The 20061-nt window shown below is 27.3% G+C and overlaps 1 protein-coding gene across 1 annotated transcript; it reads right to left on the reverse strand.

The window, feature by feature from the left end:
• Positions 1–3560: 3560 nt before the first annotated feature.
• On the reverse strand, positions 3561–20048 carry LOC107445056 (equilibrative nucleoside transporter 3). Its single transcript, XM_016059370.4, has 13 exons — positions 19493–20048; positions 17858–17939; positions 16342–16496; positions 14150–14244; positions 13992–14042; positions 11760–11845; positions 9952–10098; positions 9167–9200; positions 9012–9085; positions 7800–7908; positions 6820–6905; positions 5642–5841; positions 3561–4398 (listed from the first exon to the last, which is right to left on the reverse strand). Exons 1-13 carry the CDS (start codon positions 19666–19668, stop codon positions 4287–4289), a joined length of 1407 nt encoding a protein of 468 aa, XP_015914856.2. The 5' UTR covers positions 19669–20048; the 3' UTR covers positions 3561–4286.
• Between the last annotated feature and the right edge of the window lie 13 nt (positions 20049–20061).

The following is a 20061-nucleotide window of genomic DNA, read 5'->3' on the forward strand; positions in this document are numbered from 1 at the left end:
TATGTTTTGTGTTATTTGTGACTAAAATTTTTCGGAAAATGGGTTTGAAACTAAGTTATAAGATGACAATTCTAAATGCATTAAATAAAGTGATTATTTTTTGTGTTACCAAAACATAACTGGATTTGTCTCTCAAAATTAAGCTGCTAGCTGCTGTAGTGTAAAATTTATCAAATCATGTCCAACTTTGTATTAGATTATCCGTTTAATTTACCTCTGTATTAAAAAACTGACTATATTTGTATCCAAAATAATCAATCTGGATAAAAATGCGAAATTATGTTCTTGGATAGTTTATTTTACTTTTTGGCAAGGATAGAAAACATGTATTTGAATTATTTTAAAAATTTAAGTATTCGTTCTTAAAATAGTATTTAAATCATTCTGAAAACTAAATAATATAGTCTATAAACATTCCACCTATTTAAATTTAGTTAAAAATTGATAATCTGCCATAGAATGGGCTTGCCCATCACTATGCTGGTCCTAAGCTTCAGTAAAAGAGGAAGGAACTGCAATGGGTTAAATGCCCATTAAATTTTTTTATTTTAAAAAAGCATCATTTACAGATAGCAAAGTAAAGCACAAATCTGTGGTCTCCTTACAGGTGACTACTTCGTTAATATTGTAGTCAATATTCTAAAGGAACCTACTATGATGCAAGTGAGGCCTAGCCACAAAGAACCCAACTTGTGGTTTAAAACACTTACTGGGCTCAAAATTGGAACATGAAATGTGTACAACATGTTCAAGATCGGCAAAACAAGATACTAGGTCACAAATGAAATGAGTAACTAAGGTATTTAAATATTGTATTGCAGAGGCAATCTAGACTGACTTAGGAAAAATAAAAATGACAATTACTGTAAAACCTTTTTAGGTGATGAAACAAAACTCAAATAAAGGAATAGCACCATTATTATAAGCAAAAAGTGAACTGGTAAACACCCTAATCAAAAGAGTTAACTTCTATTCCAACTGCACAAAGGTAACAAATATACAGTTGTGTGCACCAACTAATGATGCTGATGTGTAAATAAAAACAGAGTTGAATAATCAATTACAAAAAAAACAAGTTCGAAGTCCCTAAAACACAATCTTCTAATTTTGATGGGAGACGTGAATTCCTAAGTGAGAAAGCGAGCAACTGAATGTGAACATGGAATTGGATAAGAACAAAATGAAAATGATGAATTTTTCACATTTTTTAGTGAACCGGACAAACTGTTTGTTAGACGAATTTTAAAGATATACGGGCTAAATAAAATCACAAATAGCTAATTCTATTACAAAACAAATAATATACCCATCACACTATAAATTAAACAACGAAGATGGGACATACTAAGAACGACCCAAATAATATTAAAGGGAAGAAACATCCTATGATATTCCAGTTGGAGGATTGCAATAAGCAACTTTTTATCAGTAGAGATGAAATGCAGAATTTATAGCTTTGTGTGCTATCTGGTGTAAAAAGAATTAAGTCAAGTGTAAAATAATTTGTCTTGACTTTGCATTAATTACTGATACAAAGTATCTATTTTCTATGAAAGTGATATGATTTTTATGTCAATTATACACAAATATTTGTATAATTAGGCGTTTGAAATATACGCAGAAAGATATTTTTATTAATATAGTTAAGAAAAATAGTTATTTGATATGAAAATAAAAACTAAATCTGACTACTAGTAATTTCGAAAATCTGAAAGAATGAGGTAAAAAGTTTAACTATTATTCCTGGCTAATTTACACTTCCTTATCATAGAATGAAAAAAAATATTTGAAAACATTTATATTCTTTTAAAATTGTTAAGTTTTTTCAGACTTATAATTTGTGCATTGAGTAAAATCGTGATGCTCATGCATATTGTAGAGCAAATTGTTTTCGTAAAGAGCATAGTCCAAAACCCTAGACTGTCTCCAAGATAACCTTATTTTTAAAATCTTTATATTTATTCATAATTGAGTTTCCCATCTTTTTAAAAGATAATAAATCTATATGTATAAATATATATATACTCTTTTAAAATATAGGAAACTCAAATTTTTTTTTTTTTTAAGAAAAGGTACATTTATTACACAATTTATGTCCTTTGTTTGTTCTTTAATCTTTCTTACCTAATCTGAATTTAGAATGAAACCCTTCTTAATAAAGATACTATGACTATATAACTATGGTTTTTAAGGAAAATTTAGTGCAAATTTGTCTAAATAGTAAATAAATTAAAAAGAGCTAAATTTATAATAATGAATAAAGATTTGACTGATGCCAAAAAAAAAATTTTTTTTTTTAAAGTCTGGTGCTTTCCTTTCATATTGTTACAATTATTGAAACCTCACCTATGAATTTCTAGCTCTGAAGTCCATTTTATGTGCCCTGCTCTCCTTAAAAATCGTATTTCAATTTTCTTGGTTTCAGTATCATTTATGAGGCTAATTGTGTAAACCTATAGCTCAAATAGGGTTACTTTTTTCTGGAGAATACGAATTAGCAATAAAAATTAGGGCTTCATACTTAAGATTTCAATGTTGCCCCTTCCTGCCACAGGGGAAGAATGTGGAAGATTAGAGTTTGATATAAATGTATAACTTTTAGAAAAATATAGAATGTGTCTTTCACTTTTTTGATACAATGTATATTTCATAAGATATTTGACCGTTTTCAAACTTTTTTACATCCTGTAGATTAAAGCAGTAAATTATATTGGGTGGGGCTCTAAACATCAAGAAATGACCTAAAATATGGTACACACATATTTTGCCAATACAAACAGATCATAGTGGGTGCCCCATAATGGTCAAATAAAAGATGTATTTTTATTACTTCCTACTAAAATTGGATATTTTTAAAGCTCATAAATAACTTACAAAGTCATTTATAACTAAAAGTTAATGTGCTATTCCAAATTCTTACATAACCTTTAACGACATTGGAGAAGTAAGAATTTACAATAGCATGCCAGAATAAAGTTTTGTTTAATGTTGGTTCCCATATATATGGAAAAACAGAAATTAAAACAAGATATTGTGCTAAACAGGCGGTTTTTAAAACCTAAAGTGCTGAGAAATATAATGGTGGTGTGTATGACATGACAGTGATGAGTGGTGGTTGCTTTTAGAATTCAGACTTAGCTCAAAAATTCATCAACAATTATTCTTATTTTTAAATAAATCTTTGCTTTCATATAAATTTGAAAAATCTTTTAATTTATGAAGAACAATGTGAAGGAATAAGGATGACCATTCCGACCTCTACTATGGAGTTAATTGATATGTGCAGTGAATGACTAAATTCAATTGATTTGGATTTTCATCAAAAATTTGGCTAATTCAAGTACACCATGGAAAATACTATTTCAAAGTTTCTCAAACGATCTGTTTCTGCACCAAAAGAAGAGGATTCACTTGTAAGAATTGCATTCAAAATATAGCGTGTAACTATAGGGGAATGTAACATTCTTTACGGTTAAAATTACAATTAAATAAAGTTTCACAAATGGTTTTACAATGGAGTAGAGTAATGTATCAACATAAATAATAAATTCTACATTGCATGGACAATAAAATTGAAACTTTATTTATATTCAAACTATATGTATAAATGCTAAGCAAACTACATTAAAATGAGATAATACAAATAAAAGGTGGGAATGTATAAAATTGTACTCAGTTACAAAAGTTTGACACACACGAATTTATCCAAAAATGTAAGTTTTGATTTAAAATACATATATAAAATACAGACCAGTAAACTTTTAGTAATACATTAAGCAGATTAAATTTAAATTATCTTTCTTACAATAAAGTAAATATATTACAAAAAGATATTTAATATTAAACTTTTAGATAAATGGGAGAAGAAGATATGCAAAACTCAATTATACAGTAATAAATATGTGAAAGAACAGATCAAATGAAAAGTATATGAAGCTCTTAAAATGCAAAAGTTCATGTAATAATCCAAAAATGTAAGTTTTGATTTAAAATACATATATAAAATACAGACCAGCAAACTTTTAGTAATACATTAAGCAGATTAAATTTAAATTATCTTTCTTACAATAAAGTAAATATATTACAAAAAGATATTTAATATTAAACTTTTAGATAAGTGAGAGAAAAAGATATGTAAATCTCAATTATACAGTAATAAATATGTGAAAGAACAGATCAAATGAAAAGTATATGAAGCTCTTAAAATGCAAAAGTTCATGTAATAAAAGATTATTCTCAATTCAATAACAAAATATTTACAAAATCTGCTTTAAGTATAAAATAAATTAGATAATTTGTATGCATATATACGAAGTAAATGCCCCAAGCATAAGACCACCACCCAAGAAAGCTGATAGAATAACTCCAGCCTGCTCTTGTAAAGATGGACTCACTGACCTAAAAAAAGATATATACATTAATATAAAACTTAAATAAATCAAATCTAATTATCTAATCCCAGTAAAACTAAAAGGGAAATTCTTTTGTTAACTTGCAAAAATACAAAAAAAGGCTAACAAAAGTATTTTTTATTATCTCCATCAGCTATTGAAGAATATTCAGCTTAATTTTGAGAGATTAATGTTTTACTGAAATAATGAAAATTAGAATTTGGAGCTTGCTACAAAATTATTTTATTTTAAAAATTAGAAAAAAATTTTTTTTCTTCTTTTTACAAAAAATATTATTAATCTTTTCTAAAAAATAACATATACTAAAAAACAAAACATGAATTTTCAGTCGTTGCATTTTTTTTTTTTTTAAAAAAAAAACACAATTTATTGAAAATTAAAATTAAAAGCTATTTCCTACAAAAATATAAAAAGAAAAGAAAATCAAAGTTCAAACTTAAATAATATATATAAATTTTTTTTTTGAAAATTTTCGGAGGAAATAGAAACAGGTATACATACATGGCACATATAAAGAGTTAGTTACACATCTATATTTAATGAAAAATTATCTTTAAATTGTGTTGATTTTCAATAAAGCCAACAATAAATTAAGGAAAATTAATCTTTAAAATAGCCCAGAAACACCACCTAACCATAACCAAGCACCTTAAATAATTTTTTCAGAGCTCCATGATATTATCTGATTTTGATCCTGGACAGAATTTGGTGACATTTTCTCATAACTTTCACACCACACCGAGGAGGAGACTAAGCCACAACAGATTTAACCAGCACCTAGCTGCAATTGTTTAGCAGGCCAAAAAGATAGAACTTACAACTCTCAGTTTTCCATTAACATCGTAAACCAATACCTTTACTATATGCATAAAAGCAATAAGTGCTCTTGGAAATAGCATTGTGAAGAAAAATTTATTTTATCTACATAGTTTGTGTAAAAGGTTTTTAAATTAATCCTGTATTTCAGCCCCAGAAAAAAAATTTGCAAATATTTTAAACTATAAACGATTTCCTCATAAAGTAATATGGCAGAAATTTTTCTTTATTACAGAAAGGCCGAAAGCTTAAAGATAAGAAGGGTTGATATAAATGCCTAGAAAGTTAAAAGATCAAAGGATATGTTTCCCACAGTGTATTTGGTACAGTTATATTTGAAAACAACAGTAGATCATTAATGTATAATTAAAAGTGTTATTTTTTTCAGAAAGAAGTAAAGTAAAAATACTTACTTCACTCCTATTAGCAAAGCAGATGCCACAGAATATCCATTTGTGAAACCGAGCAAAGTCATAAATGCAACGAAGTAAATATCACTGGGAAATATAATTGGCAAGTTACGACGTGGGTGAAGATTACTCAACATGATGAGTGGAAAAAATGCAATTCTAGAAATGCATGCTGAAAGTAGTTGCATTCGTCTAGACTGAGGCTGCAAAAGACATGTTTAAGAAAGATTAAGGTAATATTATCATAAACACACATTAGTTTTATATCTTGACTGCCCTAATCTGCTTATCTTTTCATAGACGTTTCAACAAAAAAAATCTTTTCTCTAATAAACACATGTGAAACAATATTTTAAATATTTTTTTAATTTGTACCCATTTATAAAAAGATTTTACAGTGAAACTGTAATTGAATTTACTCTCAAATGCTAATGATTTTAAAACATGTAAAAGAATTGGGATAAAGGGAAGAAACTAGATTAAGTAAGGTTACTAACATTGGGAGTTTTTTAGTATTTTAATAGTTTTACAATCTTAAAGTTTTTGCTACATACGTAAAATGTGCAAAAATACTATTTAACAAAACTATTTTACGTTTCACTACTGAATTATACAAATTTAGCAATTCTTAAATCATTTTTTTCAAATGCTTATTTTTTATTTTATTTTTCAAAACAATTTTTTTTAACAGTTAATCATTTTAAAAATAAAATTGTCAATTTTTCTTGGCAGAGTCACAAAAAGAATATTCTTTAAAGAAAAAAAAGGGATTATTTTAATTATTTACTTTAATTACTTAAGCTAAAAAAAAACTATGATTGGGATAAAATATTGAATTTTTAAGTTTACATTAGTCATAAAATTGCTCGATTGTCTTAAATTTTAACAATCATGGGGGATTAATTACATCATGCAAATGATAGTGAATACAGATAATCTTAAATTTATGAACTTAATAATACTGAATCTTGAAATGTTGAACTTCTAAAAATGCTTAATCTAAATTTGCTCAGACTAATTTTAATATAAAGTCACCAAGAAATGCAAGAAATACTATTAAAATGCAAAAAATAGTGAAGAGTAGTAATTTGAAAGAAAAATAAACACAAGAGAAATATTTATTAACTTAATAATATAATATTAAAACATAATTTTATTTTGTAAAACACACAGATACTCACCACAGGCAACCAACCTCCCACAGCACGACCACATAAATCACTGACATTGAACATTAAGAAACAAGTGAGGGGCAAAAACAATTTACCTAGAATGTGTAACATAAATGCAACAATCAAAATCACACTTAGATGGAAATGTTCAGAAAAAATACAAAATAATTATTAATTAATTTGATCAATCAGTTTATTTTTTGTTATAATAAGTTTCAAAGCCTAGTACCCGTGGGTAAAAGTTTAAAAAAAAAAGATCTATATATACAACACCAAAAACCACATTAAAACTACACACCCTACTTCTTAAATTTAAAACCGAAATAAATAGACAATCTATTCTGATTTTGTTTAAGAATTTATAAAAACAGACACTAAAAAAATCAATTATTGTTTTTTTTTTTTTTTGAAGTATTAGCAAGAAAGTAAAAAATTGTAAAAAATAAATATCTTACTATTCATTTCTTTTCTGAGGCAAAACTAAATTAATGTTATAGCAACACAGCTTAAAACATAGTATATTATACACAGATAAACAGTACATGTGGTGATATACAGAATTCACCTTATAATACTATACCTTATTGTAGTTAAATGAATTTTGCTACAAAACACAGACTTATAAGATTAGAGAGAAATTCAGATCTATTTTGTTAATTTAAAGTTATTCTGAGTTTAAATAACAAAATCTATTTCAAGTACTTTACTTAGACGAGTATTAACTGGTAAGTTTTGAAGAATGATAAAATACTCCTATTAATAATAAATATTAATATCTTACTTATTCATAAAAAAATTGTACACATAAAAATGAAAGACAATTTTTCGTTACATACAATAAAAAGTAGTCATATAAATCTAGCAGATAGCGAAAGAAATTTTAATTTATTGCGGATTATTATTTGCAATCGATGTTATCAGAAAAATATGCAATTTTCCTATTCACAGATCAATGTATAGTTATAAACAGATAACTATATGATACATACCACCCCATAAGGAATCATGAGTTTCTGGCAATGCAAGTACAGATAAACCAGGAAATATTCCAATAGTGACCCAAAAAGTAATTAAGACAGATACAGCATATGGCCAAATCTAGGGGAAAAGAAAGAAGCACTTAAAATTACTGAGTTGCCTCAAATAAATTGCCTTTTTTATATTCACACATTTCTGAAAATTGTTAAGGTACAGATACAAGATTCTTGGCTCTAATACACATTACTGTCTTTTTTGCTACTTTCAAAACTATATGATTTCCAAAAAAATGATTAAGATAATTATTAAACTGTTTGAAGCTAAAGAAATTTAATTAGATAACTACAATTCATTCCTATTTTCATTAGAATATTTCTTTGCTAGTTAACCATTTATTTTTATATCTAGGCCATTGGTGTTAAAACAGCTAAAAGTATGACATTTAATAAGAAAGTCTTAATTGAAGTTTTAAAAAAATTATGAAACGTATGTACATTTTCATAAATGCATAATAGCATGAATTTAAAACAGTCAAGAAATATTTTATTTAAATTTTTTTCGTTAGCAACGATCGAAGATGCTCAGGAGTTGTAAAAAAATATAGTGCAAAAGTAAAAAGTGTAAAAGTAAGAAGTTTCTTTTTGTTCAAAAAAATAAATAAATAAAATAAAAAAGATTTGTAAAATTTCTACAATATTAAGAACACCTTACATCTGTTCTCTAAAGGTAAATTTTATAAGAGTTGAAATTAGTATTTCAATCACATTAAAAAATTCAATTTTTTTAAAATGCCTAATAAAAAATGAAGATAAGCTTTGATTTATTAATCAGGTCTGCCCTCTACATTTTCTGGAGTTACTGCCCCTATGACATTGTCCTTTTCGCCCTCCTCGTTTAGACTCTCATTTTTATCATTATAAATCTCAAAATTGTAAATAAAATTCTACTCTAAATATACTAATTTAAATTGACAAAGTATCTGCAAAAAGAAACAACAAAATAATTTCTTTAAGTTCACAAAGTACAAATATAAATACACAACTGAATTCATGGTATTTTTTTTTATAAAATTTTGATATTTAAACTGCGGTGGAATGAAGATCAAAATTAGACACAAAAATAGGTCACTACAAATGTTTTACATTACACTGTTTTAAAAAAAAATTTTTTAAATAATTTTAAAGATATAAATTTATTACTGAAATTAAAAAATATATACTTACCATTTTCAATAGAACAAAAATAGATAGATTTGTCATTATTTGAGGCTCAGCTACATCTTTCAAAACAGTTGCGTCTGAAATCAAAGAAAAATAATAATACTTTTGGATAATGTTACATAAATATAAAATAATTAATATAATAAATTTTTATTTACCTTTTATAGTACACATGTGATGAATGAAGAATGTCTAAAATATCATAAAAATTATATTACATTTTAAAATTGCTCAATTTATTTTACTAATACAGTTTCATATTTAACCTAAATTATCATAATAGTTTTTAACAGGAGTTTAATAATTTTTGTACAGGTTTTGTATTATAATAAACAGCCTATTCATAAATATTTTGTTTATAACTAAGAGACAGAAGAGTTTACTTCATACTGTTTTCTTATAAAAATTAAGACAAAGCTTAAATCATGTTTTGACTTATATTGGTATTATATATTTATTTATTATTTTTATTTAATATATTATTTGCCGTGTGCAGTTAAACATAATTTTGCAACAACCTTAAGTCTTCTTATATTCTAATTTTTTTAAAATCACTTTTAAATTATTTAATTACCCAAAGTTTGAAATCAAATATAGAAATTCTAATACCAATCCAATTCATAACACCACAGGTTGAATGGGAAAAAAATAGTAGAAAAGTTAAAAGAAAAAAACAAAAACTAGTAAGCTAATTTGTTACCACAACGTAGAATAAAATACAAAGTTACTTGTGACTAAAATTCAAAGTCATATTTATTCTCACTAAATCAGTTAGAATTTTTTTCAAGTAAATAGTTTGTAGAGCTAAAATTTTTTTTAATAACTTTTTAAATTTCATGCTGAATTGCTATTAAGAATCTTCATAGTCAAAAGTTTAATTTGTTGAAGTAATTGCATAAATCATAATTGATTTTAAATTTCAATTCACTTTGAAAATACTTACTGATTTCTGAATACCACCATATGCAATCAAAGTGAAAACTATGACAGCATCAGCAGCAAAAAAGTATATAAGGGCACTTTTGACAGAATCACAGTGACCAAGCAGAGACAAAATTTGAAATACAGCAGCAAGAACACCAGCAAGAGCCTAAAATAAATTTTTCATTTGGGAAATAACCAAACATTACTTACATAACTTAAATTATTTTATATTTCAGAACAATTTATACATGAACAAACTTAAACTTATGTAATTTACAATTATAACAATTTTACTAATTTACATAATTAGAATTAAGTACTGATTATTTGTCTTTTAGGGAACATATATAAATTGATGTATAAATGTAGCTAAAAATTAACAAATAAATAGAAATTCATTGCAAAAAAAAAATAATAATAATAATTTTAATAACCTATTAGCAAAAAAAATTTCTCACTTAATGTTATTGATATAGAAAATAATAGAAGTGGCAGTCACTAAAATTTCAGATCAAAATACCTGTTTCTAAAGAGAAGAAAAAGAAATATGACTTTAATTCACAACTGGACTACACAAATGTCTACTCACAAGAATATTTGAGGCATATTTCTTCATTGCATGAAAGAATAAGAATATTTCATTGCATGGAAATTTGGTTAAAATGTTTTCTATATCAGTAAATTTGTCCTTTTTCACACATAATAATTTTAGCTAGCTACAGCTTGATCCAAGATTTTAATTTGTTCACAGATAACAGTTTTTAAAATAAAAAACTGGGATATTCATTATTTTTTTTATTTTTTGCAAATTTCGCACCAGTTAGTTCGGCATTTTCAAGAAATTTTTAAATTTGTAAGAATGTCAATAAAGATTGTGCTCCGAAACGTAAGAAATCCATATTAACCTATATAGTGTTAAGCATATTTCATTATTTTTATACAAATGTCTAGTAACCTTGAAATTATTATCCCCCCCCCTCAATTTTGAACTCTATCTGTTTTAGACCTTCATTCAGTTGTAATTAAGGAAAAAAAATTTCACAGCCTTATTTAGAGTTTCATCAATTCTAGTCAAATGGTTACATACTTAAAAATTGAAGTCTAATTGATAATTTATACTATTTCTCGTGGTACAAACTAACTATTTTATTATTGCATAGATTAAAAATAAGCTGGCAGTAAAAAGAAATGATGTATAAATAAGAAAGAAACACATATAGAGTGCTTTTCTATGTTTTATAAGTAAATATCTGTTTAACACAAAAATATTTAAGCTATTCCCAAAAAACCTAGAGTAGTGTAGGAGATATTATTGAGTAGCCCATATCTTGTCCTGATAGATTATTACAAGGCTGTAATTCCCAGCTTTTTTGCAGCATTTTTAAAATAGAGTAAAAATATACAACATCCTTTTACGACATCATAAAACACCGAATTTGACAAAATGATGAGTAATATTGAAATTTACATTGGCCCTAACCATTACTTAATGCAGATGAAATATTTGCAAAACTTGTTTTTTAGAGATAGGGCTTTTCATCTTATAGTGATAAAATGTTCCTATTAAGTCATCTTTCTAATTACTATAGACAAACTAAGTCTGAGTTAGGACATCAGATGAAACAATTATTTCCTGCTAACTGCCAAGAATAATAATTATGGAAACAAATTACAATCTAATTATAATAAACATATGTGGTAATATTACAAGACTTTATGCAATAACTAATTTTGAATGTTCAAATAGTAAGCTAATTAAGGTTTAATGAATAGTTTAAGTTCTCAGTCACATAAGTCAATAAATAAAGAATTGATAAATTCTTTTACCTGTCCTAATACCATAATGTGCATATATTTGGCAGGAAGAAGAGAAGCAACACCAGTCACTCCAGCATTCAAAAGTGCACTTACAACTGTAATTAAAAACATACATATGAACATTAAAGAAATAAACAAAAATGGGAACAATGCTATATTAGAACAGTTTCCTTGGAATCCTCATCATTATTATACTGCGCTACAAGTTAAGAAAAGACCATTGTGGTATAAGGTTTAAGTAATCATCCGAGATGGCATATAGTTTCCTTTTATTTTGTGATCAAATTATTCAAATATGCTTTCAAAAAACAATACAACAGCTTTTAAAATTTAAACACATCAGAGAGAAATTTAATTTGTGCTATCTTTTAGGATACATATCATAGAATCATTTTTAAAAAAAAGTTATAGTTTCGTAGTCTTACTGAAATCCAGACTTACTGGAATCCTATTTCGATAAATAAGGAGAACATTCGTTCTTGAAAAAGAAACAACTATATGATGTTGCTAGGGCATTGCACTTAATTGGACCACTAAAAATGGTGCATCTAATGATGACATGCCTTTAACAAATCAAATGCGAGATAAAGAATTTTTACCAATGTTACGCTGCAGAAGAAAATCATCTGCAGGAAACACTATTTATCAATCTTTCATCAGTTTCTTTAAATGCAAACAGAAAGGCGTATATTTGTTACGATTTTGAATACATAATTTTTGTTAATTCTTATTACAGTACAGAACCCGTTATCCGGAAATCAGAAAACCGGAAAACCAAAAAACCGAAACGAAATTCGATAAATTTTCTCGCCATTTTTAAAAAAAAAAATTTTTTTTCCTCATAAGATTTTACGATTTTTCTTTCTTTTTTTAACGATGTTTACCTTACCATCATTTGGAAATAATCATTAGTGTATTACTTCAGCGTTTTTTCTTATTTTTAAGATTATTTCTAAATTTTTTTTTTTTTTAGTTGGGTTTAACAATAAAAAAAACGGCTTTTTGTAGCGATTCAGAAAACCGGAAAAATCAGTTATCCGGAGGTTCCCTACTGTACTTGTTAATTGATTTTTCAATAAGTTTTATTCTTCTCATTTCCCATGATTTAAGAATGCAAGCAAAAAAAAGATTGCAGCACCGTTTCAAGAGTTGACGATATTGATATTTAATCATGCTGGAAGCATGGCATCCATTTCGTGTACACTTAGATGCAAACAGGATTTTTCTATAGGGCTAAGGGCTTTTTCTTAACTTGCAAAAGAGTACAGATAAGATAATTCATTTATACAATACTTATAACTTTTGATATTTATAAACCTAAAGATAAAGCAAAATGTAACTTAAGTCAATTTATTGCATTATAAATCAAGAAAAGTTTTCAAATTGGGAATACAATGGAATGCACTTTTCACGAAAACATACAAATCAAGGCAATTCTTTCCTTATATCAGGGTCCCCACTCATATTTACTCACTTAACATAATACTTTATATTATATAATACCCACTTCATGATAATTTTTGACAAGGAAGAATTAATAGTTAATGTGACAATTATCGTCACTCAAAATTAAAATCATGAGAAAGGACTAAAATTAGATTTCTAGGACATCTCAAAGTTTTCGATTAAATAAAACTACCGTCGGAAATCTCCATCGGCAAACAGTAACTTAAATACGGATAGAGTAATTCAAATAAACAATTGGGTTAAAATGTTACAATGTCCCCCCCCCATCATGGTACTAACTCGAAAACAACAATAACTTTTGGACTTAACCTATCCTTAATTTGTAACCTTTTATCAAGCACAAAATAAGGATATAAAAGCAGCCAAAGGAAAGACTTAGGAGAGTAATCAAAGTGAGTCTACTCAAGGCTGATACCTAAAGTAAACCACCATGAATAAACTTGGTAAGTCTCTCTCTCCATCTATTCTAAAAGAACGTAAGCACTAATGTTATTATGCTAAGTTGGTTTAATTGTAAATGCTAATGTTAAAACGGTTTAATTATAAATAAAATATTATTTGCTTAAATTTAAGACAAGTAAATTTCCTTTATTTAATTTAATTACAATAACTATAAGATACAGCCTAAAAGCGCCACATTAATTTAAAACTGCTGTGAATTATGTTATTATTTTATTGCAATCAACAATTAAAAGACAGATCACAAAATCCATGCATTTAACAAAAGCATTAACAGTATCTTTAAAATTTAATCAAAATATACAGCATACTTACCTCCTAAGATAATGATGATTAAAATGGTTAAAGAAAAGAAGCCCATCTGCCCTAAATTAAGAAAGGAAATATTTTTATGCATCAAAATAACAAGTAATTGCATATTTGCTTTTTAAAAAAAAGTATACTCATGTATATAGAAGAAGAAAAAAACTCACAGCTATCAGTGTTGACTTCCACACACGCAGTGACAGTAGCAAATAAAATGAACATTACAATTAAGGGCATGATGATACGGAGCATTTTAGATAGCCTAGAAAACACAAACAAATTACTGGAGTATAAACTGAAAAGCTATTAACATGAAATAAGAAAAAAATTATCATTCAATAGGAATAAAACAAAAAATAATGTGAATAAAGAACAAATTAAGAATAGAAATGAAAATTCTAGAGTTTTAGTTCTATAAGCAAGAACCTCCCTCTGTGTCTATTTGGTGTTCAGACACTGTGAAAGGTTTTTGCTTATAGAACCAAAACTACTGCATGTCCATTTTAATTAAACTTAATTCACATTGCTTTAGTCTATGCAGCATCCTATCCTACTTTTGGATTCAATAGTACCTTAATTATCTAAAGGAATAATGAACTGAATCCATTTCTTATAATCTAACTCTTCAGATTGCAAAGGTTTATCATTTTAATTTATCCACTTTCATCAATGAACCCTGAAATTTGGAATAATGCACAAAGTATGACAATCTTTTAGAGCAGAAGTGCTGAACTATATAAATGGGAAAATGGATTAAGTAATGTAAAGTTATCAGATTTTTTTAGCAGAATCAAATCAGCCAATTTCATTTAGCAAGAATACTTATTTGTTGTGAATGGAAAAACAATTAAAGAAGAACAGCCCTTTTAGTCGGGCGGATAAAATGAAGGTCCTTAACCATCCAGTGGAACCTTCTTCTCTGAAGCCATGTGTGTGTCAGCTTGAAGGCTTACCTAAAGTTTTCCTTTATTTTGAACTATGGTCTGAAACTAACAAAAAAATTCTCAGATTCCTGAACACCTACGACAGTCGGCCCTTGAAATCAAAAGCATTCCAAAAGAAAAAACAGTAAAAAACAGTAGTTCAATTAAAATTTATACTAATGGTAGTAACAATGAATGAAATCACACTGGAAGAGGAATTTTGATTGAAAGTCATTCCATCTTAATTTCAAGATGCAATCCAGGTAATTGCTCAGTATTCAGAAGTGAACTGATAATCATTCATGAAGGATTGAAGTTCATTCTTGAATTAAATGTTTTGGTGTTATCTGGATCCCCACTGACAGTCACTGTTCCTTAGAAAACTTACAGGACTGGAATAGAGTTACAGACCGTATGGGCACTGAAATAATTGACAAATTGAAATACCTAACAAAAACTCGAGCTATTCACTTGCAATGGATCCCATCACATGTTAGTGTTCCTTGTAATGAAGTTGCAGAGAGCCTGGCTAAAAGGGGCAACACTGAAGTTGCAACAGACTACCTTAATACCTATCAAGAGATTTTCTTCGTGAAGAAAAACTGCGACAGGTAACTCTGGTTAACTTTTCCTGTTCATCACTGGTTTGGTAGAAAATGCCCTAAAGGTGCTCTAGAGTTCAAGGGAGATAGATACATTCAAACGGAAGTATCAGGATTCATCAGTCGCCATTTAAAAAGCTTAACTACCAAATTTGAGAGCAAAGTCTCCCCAACACGTAGCAAGTGCAAGTTGAAACCTGCTTCCCTCAAATACACCCTTGAATTTTCCGAGGAGATTTTCTTGCAACAAATTTTGGTGTGTGATTTTGTCTGAGTGTTTGGATGCATTGATTTGATAAAAAAGCTGAGGCTATATTGTGAAGGATTACAGCAACAACAAATTTTATTTGTTACATCGAAAATATAATCTATTCACTTTCAACAAACAGTACAAAAACTCTTTTCTATTATCAAGTCCTGTTACCAGGCAGCAAAAAACATTCCTCAACTAAATCAGGAAGGGTACAAATAAAATATTTTTCTTTATTTAAATAAACTAGCATTTCTTTTCTTTTTTTCAAACATTTAGCTTATATATATAAAAGTAAAAACTATTTATGAAAATACTGTATTATAATATAATTAATTATACACATAAACATTTTATATTATAAGTACTAGTGCTTAAAAGGTTTGTAATATATGTATACTTTTGATAGGGAATTTTAAAATGATAAATACAGTTCAAATACTACTAACAGTGAGTTAGCATTGAAAATCAAGAATAGCAGTGAGTTACTAATCAAAATATATAAAAAATTAATCAAATTTACAAAAATCAAAATATTATCCTAAATTTGCATATTTAACAAAAACAAAGTTCAGTAACACTACCTATTATTGTAAAGAGTGCATAATATGAGAAATATAACATAAGGCACATTGTTAGCAACAGCCAGATAGCTTGTAAAAGCAGCTTGAAGGTCAGTTTTATTGTAAGTATGAACACAGGTGGTATTTGTAGTACTTCTGAATTTATACATCCAAAACTGAAAAAACAAAGAGTGATTAAAAATTAACCACAGAACAATTCAAAAAATATTAATTTAAAATGTATGTAGCAATTAAGAGAAAAATACATAATTAGACTCCATTAAAGAGAACCTATTTTTTAACTTAAAACTAATAAAGAAATAAAAATACTAATTGTACTTAAAGTAATTAATTTTAAAAAAGCAACTTCCCAGTACTGAGAAATGCAAGGCCTTTGAACATAACAATGAAAATTACTCAACAAATAATATGTAAAATTAAATATCAATTTGCTACTTTTTTTTCATGCATAGTTGGATTAACTAAATAATTTTAAGTAAGTAAATATTAGAGATAGTGAATTTCAAGAAATCTTAAATTACTGTAAGTAGCAAGAACATTTTTATCAGTTTCCTTTTATTTGTATTTAACGCCACATTTTCTCCTACAACTAGAATTGCAATTGAAGGTAGCGTATTGATGGCCGAGCCTAATCAATGTTTCGCGAGATACTCAAATAATGAAAATGCTGTATACTTGAGTAATTCAATAAAATTAATGTACCAAAATATTTTAGTATATAAAATGATTTCATAATGTCCTAAATAAAATTTTAAAAAATTTCATTCAATTTGAAATATTATGGTTGAAATTGATTAATTTAGGAAAGGAAGAGTGACTTCGTCTAAGATCAGTAACATAGAGAAGGATAGGTAACTCACAAAATTATGATACTCAAACAGAATGAGTATTTAAATTTTTTAACTGTATATTATTAAGTTTTACATGCAGATAAATTTTTTATAGAAAAAATTAACTATAAAATCTTTAACATCTTATGATTTCTTATGTTTTTTACACTTTTCTCTGCAGGCATTTAATTATAATACTGAACATTTAGTTTTTCAGATTTATTTGTGGAAAAAAAAGAGACAAGTTACAGAATTTGCTTCATACAAATTTTAAAGGCAATTTAAATCAACAAAGATTTAATTGCAGGAAAATATCAGAGAAAGAAAACACAACAGAAAGCATCTACATTATTAAAAAAATACTTTTTTATAGTCATTTTTCAATAAAATATTTCAATCTTTTTTGCAGACCAAAAGAAATAATTGAGAATTTTATTAATAAATTCTAACTAATATTAATAATCTGGATTGTCTCTGATCACAGTCATGCGGATAGTTTTACTTAAATATATATATATCAAATCAAAAATTTATAATGCAAGAATTATCCTAATTTTTTTTTCATTGTTGTTTTAATAAAGTCAGTAAATATTGTAAAATAATATTCAGCTACTTAATACACAATAAAAGTTAATTAAAAATGGTAATAAATTTATTAACATGCAAAAGCCATAACAGAGCCTTACATCATTTGCTGTTATGAAAAAATTCCATGGGAGAAGAGTTCCAATACCAAGAAGACCAAAAGTCAAATAAACCAGCTTGTATCTGTGGAGGAAAAAATAAATATTAAGTAAGATTAAAGAGAAAATAATGTTTAAATTAAATCTCAATTAATATAAATATTCAAAATGATATAAGCCTGTTTTACAAACAGTGATTTTTCCAATAAAAATACTACTCACCAGAAGAAGTTTTAACTAAGTTTTTATAATTTTACTTTGGAATGTGATTTTAACAATTTGAAATGAAATGCATTTCACTTTAAAGACAGTAATTACATTATGAGAACACATTGAATTTTGCAGAGCAGATACCAATATTAGTGTATGTAGGGAAATAATAGCTGGTGCAGGAAAACAATAACTGGTTTTTCGATAAAATCTCATTCATTCATACATTTTCTCATTGATAGTTTACTTTTATTTATTTTAAAGTTTTTAATTTTTGTAATTTTTTAGCTACAATTTTCATTTATCATTTTTTTTTACTCTTTTAAAGTTAAATAATAATAAGTAAAAAAAGTACTGTGTAGGAAGTAAAAATTCTGTGTGACTGTACAATAGTAATTTTTGCTGATGCAAGCACAGTTGACACAGTGTACCAAAAACCCCGCCCTAGAATCAACAGGTTAAATCATCAAGTCCTGCCATTTATAACTGTAAATACAAGAAATTTTTTTAACCTCTTTTATAATTTCCGGAATTTTAAATAAAACAAATACAGCTAAAAATAAAATTTTGAATAATGCTTTTGCAGAATACTTTTGATATAAAAAGATGTACACAAAATGTTAGAATTTTTAGTGTATCCCATTGAAAAATTTGTTATAACGGGGAGATTTCCGTATCATGATCTGTGGCAGAATAATCGTCAAGTCTTTGAAACCTCGGGGCAGTGGCTTGCAAGAAACTTAAAAAAAAAACATCACAGAAAGGAACTAATTCGAAAGGTATAACTCATAGCCACACCCGGGCAAACATCCACATGTTTTTTTTTTTAAAAATCTGCAAGTTTTAAATCTATTTGGCACCTTGGCGATTGTAGTTGACGTGACACTTATATATATACCAGTTATAACACTGCACTCCCTATTAAAAAAACTTTTTAAATCTAATATAGGTTATGTATAAAGGGGGTCTACGGGTATAAAATGGAAGATTTCCAGATCAATTCAAGGAGTATCTATAACTCGCACGTAGCCACCCTCAAGCAAACCACAACATATTCATTCATTTATTTTTTATTATCATTAAGTTCAAAAGGCTAGAATTGGAGGCTCCTTGGATTGAGCATCCTACCTTAGAGTTTTTATTGCATGTTTAATTCCTTCATTTAACTTTTGATATTTTATCATTAGAAAGTCTCATTTTTAAATCATCTTCCCTGTTTTCAGAGTAAACATATTTCAAAATCAGCAGGGCACCCAAACGAATATTTCACACGTTTAAATTTCGTTTGGTGCTTAGGCTATTGTAATTTGCGCGAGCAAGTACTTATACAGAAATATTTGCGGATAAGATTACCTGAATTACAAAAACTAAATTAAAATAAACTAGGATTAAAGTATGAAATAAAACATTGCAATGAACAAATACTACCTGTCGGGTGGTGGTGGATGGACATAAATTTCGTTTGTAGTACTTGATCCTTCAGAACTAGCTTCCTCGTTAATATCATATTCGTTCTCCACGATGTGTCGATTTATGATAGAACCTAACTCACTTCGACTGATTGAAGTCGATAAAGTAGAATAATCAAATTGTATGCTTGTCATTTTAGCAAGTAATCAGATCCTCAATGAAAACAATAGACACAAACAATGACGCATCTTTAACCAAACAAACATGAGACGAAGATCTCGTATAGGACCGTAAATTTGCACACAATACTCTATTGAATCTTATGAAACAAAGCAAGAAATTATAATTCTTCTAAACAATTACATTTTACCAAGGCATTTATGCTAGGTTAAAGATATTACCGGAAAGGGGCAGAACGGGATTTAATAACAAAACTAAAACTGGACAGATTTTTTGCTGTTTTATATCAAATACAAAAGACATATACTTCCTATTTCGGTTAAACTTAAAAGCTGCTTAAATCACACACATGTGAGAAAACGATATGACCACATTAGCCGAGTCAAATCGGATTGAGCGCACTAACT

Source organism: Parasteatoda tepidariorum, chromosome 9, assembly GCF_043381705.1.
Source record: "Parasteatoda tepidariorum isolate YZ-2023 chromosome 9, CAS_Ptep_4.0, whole genome shotgun sequence".
NCBI lineage: Eukaryota > Metazoa > Arthropoda > Arachnida > Araneae > Theridiidae > Parasteatoda > Parasteatoda tepidariorum.

Bases quoted from the DNA above. Each gene is read 5' to 3' on its own strand.
- LOC107445056 (XM_016059370.4), bottom strand. From the start codon at position 19,668: ATGACAAGCATACAATTTGATTATTCTACTTTATCGACTTCAATCAGT. The intron at 16,497-17,857 runs GTAAGGCTCTGT...TTGTTTTTTCAG, and splicing joins TTTTCATAACAGCAAATGAT to TTTTGGATGTATAAATTCAG. The intron at 4,399-5,641 runs GTAAGTATTTTT...ATCTTTTTTTAG, and splicing joins GCTTTGCTAATAGGAGTGAA to GTCAGTGAGTCCATCTTTAC.